Consider the following 4937-nt stretch of genomic DNA (forward strand, 5'->3'; position numbering starts at 1 on the left):
TCATGCATTGACTCTGATGGGTCAAAGGAGTTGGAGAGTGCAGTTTCCTCAGGTATGGTACCCCCCTCAGACTCTAAAGGGAGCAAAGACGCGAGATTAAGAGTCTGAACCCTGGCAAAGGAAATGTTGGGCGGCAGTAGTAGGGAACATTGGAGACGGAGGTGTCTGGCCATTGAAATATGTTTAGGTTGGACCTGGTTAAGAATGCCATGTACATCATGAGTGGTCTGAACTAGAAGTGGGTGATCAAGAACAATCTCAGAAGCTTTATCTAATAACAGTGAAATTGCGGCTACTACTCTTAGGGCCCCTTCACACTGTGCAATCAAAGTCTGAACGAGCGTTCGATTTGTGACGTTTATCCGTCCTCGTTCCGAGGTCGCAAAGTGTGACATGGCGTTACGATTTGCGACGCAGCCCAGCATCGTACGATGTGAAAGAAAGAGCAGAACTTTCTTTCGTCGTAAATGTCCCGCTGTGGTGGTCGAAATCGTAGTATGTGACGGCGGTCATACGAGCTCGTAATGCGACAACGTGGGTTGGGCTTCCGCATACCTGTCTCCTGATTGGGCGTGACGTTTTAGCACGTAAGAGCGCTGGAATCTCCGCCCCGAGTGGCGCGAAAGGCGCTGGTTTAAAAAGCCCGGCCGGAGCTGGGGTTTTCTCACTCTTTTGTTTTTCTCTCCTCTGAGCAGGTGCAGACGAAGGTGAACCCGCTCCGCGATTCATCCCGCTTGGACCGCCTCCACGGACGCTTGAACCCGCTCTCGGACCCTCGACGCCGCGCTACAGTGCTCATCCTCAACGGTGAGTTCATGTGCGCTTGTGTTCTGTTCTCTACGTGCGCTGTGTTTTGGAACGCTAGTGAGTTCGCTCTTGTGGTCGGCTCCCGAGCGCTCTGCATTGTAGAACATTAGCGTTGTGTTTTACATCGAGCTGTGTATTTGTAGCTGTAGTAGGCTTGTGGATGAGGCGCTGGGTTTTGTAACAATATTGCCGGAGGACATGGCGGTGCACGCTCACTCTCGCGTGGGCATCCATTTTGTTTTTAGCGCCGCGTGCTGGAGTTCTGAGCGGGTTACATTTTCGCTCTTTTGTGCCCCTTCCCGAGCGCTCTGCATTGTAGAACATTAGCGTCGTGTTTTACGTCTAGCTATGTATTTGTAGCTGTGTTCCGGTTGTGGATGGGGCGTTGTGTTTTGGAACGCTATTGCGGCGGGGAGGAGCGGGAATTCACACATGGGTGAAACCATTTCGCTGCCGCTGTTTTTTCTAGGTGTGGTAGGGATGTGGATGAGTTGCTGTGCTACAGCACGCTACTGCTGGAGGATTTGTTGGTGCGCTCTCACGTGGGCAGGTGCTTCAAGCGCTGTGTGCTGGAGTCCTTAGCGTGCGCGGCGCCGCAGCATGTTGGAACTCTGCAATTTCTGCCTTCATTGCTGACATTTTTTTTCCTTTCCTCTGCAGTTGGATACAAAGATCTACCCGCTTCGTCTTTCAGCCAACTTGGACTCTCAACGGACGTCCGGACACCCTTCAACGGAAGCGGCGACCCACACAACGCTAATGGACACCGCAGAGCAGCTTTCATCAGTGGCGGTGAGTTTGGCTCTCGTGCTCTCCGTAGTCGACCCTTTGTGTGACATGTTGCTATGTACTTTCTACCATGTGTGGCCATTTTTAACGAGTTTTCATGCAGATTAGCGCTGTTATAATGTGCAACACAGATAAGTATTTTCAGTTGCTATGCTGTAGTAATAGCCTAACCTTTCCCTAAACTATACGATAACCAGCAATCTATTCTACTTCAGCAGGTTTTAACCTTTATATTTGGGCAAAATGAAACCTATAAGATAAGTATAGTTGTTCTAAGTATCTATTTGACCTGGTAATATAAATAGTCATAGTCATTGATCCTCTTCCATATAGGTGTTTGTAGTGTATGTCGCAAATGCAAGATCTTTACCCTTTTTTTCTCTATTTTTGCAGGTGCTGACTGGATCGACAGAGACAGAAGACAGTGACCGCACTGAAATACAGATTGAGGATGCAGCGCCTCCTGCCCCGCTTCGCTCAAGGCTACCGTCGAGGAAGCGCAAAGCCACCAGCTCCAGCAACGACGCGGCCAAAATGTTTTCCATGGCTAAAAGGCTAATGAGTCGGGAAATTTCAAGCGGCACCTCAGGCTTTGCAAACTATGTTGCGGAAAAGTTATCCAAACTGGACGAGTCGCAGAAGGATCATGCAGAGCGACTGATTTTTGAAGCCTTGAGCAAAGCGGCAGCCAAAGAACTGAATGCATCGGCAAAGGTGGTGGTAGAAAGGGTGGAGCAACGTCACACGGACCTGCGCATGCAAAGCTACCAGAACTTGTGGCCGCAACCCCCGGAGCCTCACTTCAGTACCCCTGTTCGCAGAAATGGACCTAGCTACAGCTTTGCCCCACAAAGCCAACCGACATACAACTATGTTCCTCCTGACTTGGCTTCACCATCCCGACACCGGAACTACAATCAAGATGGACGCTTTCTGGACTTGTAATGTGAGAACTTCAATCAAGATGTACAGTGTCATGACCAATAATGAGTACTTATAATGTTATTTACTATGTAGATACAGTGTCAGGACTTATAATGTTTGTAATTTACTATGTAGATGCGGTGTCATGACCAATAATGAGTACTTATAATGTTTGTGATTTACTATGTAGATGCACAGTGTCAGGACTTATGTTTGTATCCTTATATTTTGTAACTATTCTGTTCCTTTTGATAAAGCAAATAATTTTTACTTTATACGGTTGTGTTGTTGTGGCGCTATGTGTGCCTCTCTGTACGCTCATGTCTTGTTGGTGTACATACCCCTGCCTGGTTAGATGCGGAACAAAGACAAACCGAACACAAGGGGTAAATAGAAAAAATTTTTACTTACAACTAAAAAAATTTAGAAAACATTAAATATAAAACATAAAAGCAATATAAAACACTATTTACAAACATATTTACACGGGTTTCCCGGCTACAATGTCCTCCAGCAGGCTCTGATGGCGGTTTATTGCCTCCAGCTGCTGCCTGGCTGCCTGTTGCAGCTGCCGGCCAGAGGCCACAAGCAGCAGCAGCGTTCTGTTATCTACGGATTCAGAGGAAAAAAAATTTAGTCGCTTATACAACTGTTTCTTGCACACCAAAAACATTTTTATCTATAGGCAAGCTATCGATAGAGATATCTATAACTATTGGCAGGCTATCGCTATACGTATCTATCTATAGGCAGGCTAGCGATAGCCTGCCTATAGATATCTCTATCTAGCTATCTATAAGCTGGCTATCTATATCGATAGCCAGCCTATATATATATATATCTCTATCAATAGCCTGCCTATAGATAGAGATATCTATAGGCAGGCTATCGATAGCCAGACTATATATCTCTCTATCGATATACATATCTATAGCGAGGCTATCCTTGCAGATATCTATATCGATAGAGATATCTCTATCGATAGACTGCGTATCTATTGGCAGGCTATGGCTATACATATCTATATGTATAGGCAGGCTATTGATAGCCTGCCTATAGATATCGCTATCTATAAGCTGGCTATCGATAGCCAGCCTATAGATATCTATAGGCTGGCTATCGATATAGATAGCTATTGGCAGGCTTTCTATATCTGTCTACAGGCAGGCTGTCTCTATATATACACAAGACTATATGAACACTAAACTGCTTACCTATTGCTGGAGGCAATAATTCCTGAGCCTGCTGGACAGATCTTCCTGAGGACTGCAGCCGGGCTGTAAAAAAAATATACGTGCATTAGACATTAGATATGTTCACTTTAGACCCTATGTATTAACTACTTACCACTGGCCGACGCCAACATATCCTCCTCCGCCTCTCCGGTCGGCTGTTCCTCTTCCCCGGTCCGCTGTTCCTCTGCCTGCAGTTCCGCTGAAAAACAAAAGGTTTTTTTTAGATGACAGGGAGTGATAGTGAAGCTGGTGGTAGAAAGGAGCGGCAGGTAGGGAGAGAGAGAAAGGTAGAGAGGACAGCAGAAGAGCGCCAACCTACTTGGTGTCACAAAAACCCGAGGGGGTGACATGGCCGGGGGCAACACGGCCAGTGGTGACGAGGCCGGGGAAGAGGAGGCCGGGGCGGACAGGTCCGGGGGTGATGGCGCCATTAGGGCTGTAAGCAATGGGAAAATTAATGCAGCCATTCCATTGGATCATCACTAATTACACAAAACCGTGTTGTTCCTTACATCTCTCGTCCCTGGATGCACTTGGGGAAGCCGTGGTGCTGCTGCGGCTCATGGACGCTCTCCGCGAAGCTTTAAAGAAAGAATAACGCGCATGTACGTTTAAAGGGGGCAAGAGTGCACCATGGAAGCTGAATTCGGCGAATACCTACCTGATGAGCTGACCTCCGGGTTTGAGGCGCTGGCGCTTGCACGTCGCCGGCGACCTACAATCAAAAACTCTGGTCAGGGGCTGCAGGCTACAGAGACGTTTGAGCGAGTGCGGGCCGGCTACAGAGACGTTCGAGCGAGTGCGGGCAGGCTACAGAGACGTTCGAGCGAGTGCGGGCAGGCTACAGAGACGTTCGGGCGAGTGCGGGTACGCTACATAGACGTTCAGGCGAGTGTCCGTACGCTACATAGACGTCTGGGCGAGTGCGGGTACGCTACATAGACGTCTGGGCGAGTGCGGGTACGCTACATAGCCGTTTGGGCGAGTGCGCGCATGCTACATAGACGTCTGGGCGAGTGCGGGCGCTCAGTATACTCACTGTGCCTGATGTCATCCCGAATGTCCGCCAGGCGCCCCGGGCACTTGTACTTTAGGTCAGCCCACTTCTTTTGCAGCTGCTCGTGGGACCGAAACACCCCAAAGCGCCTGCGCAGCCCCCGACGCACCTTGCGCAGCACATCG

General features: G+C 48.7%; 1 protein-coding gene across 1 annotated transcript; it reads left to right on the forward strand.

The window, feature by feature from the left end:
* The first annotated feature begins 226 nt into the window (after positions 1-226).
* On the forward strand, positions 227-2793 carry LOC143769946 (uncharacterized). The gene is made up of 3 exons (XM_077259028.1): positions 227-807; positions 1468-1599; positions 1990-2793. The coding sequence occupies exons 2-3, from the start codon at positions 1567-1569 to the stop codon at positions 2539-2541; spliced, it is 585 nt and encodes a 194-aa protein (XP_077115143.1). The 5' UTR covers positions 227-807; positions 1468-1566; the 3' UTR covers positions 2542-2793.
* Positions 2794-4937: the final 2144 nt, after the last annotated feature.

Source organism: Ranitomeya variabilis, chromosome 4 (genome assembly GCF_051348905.1).
Source record: "Ranitomeya variabilis isolate aRanVar5 chromosome 4, aRanVar5.hap1, whole genome shotgun sequence".
NCBI lineage: Eukaryota > Metazoa > Chordata > Amphibia > Anura > Dendrobatidae > Ranitomeya > Ranitomeya variabilis.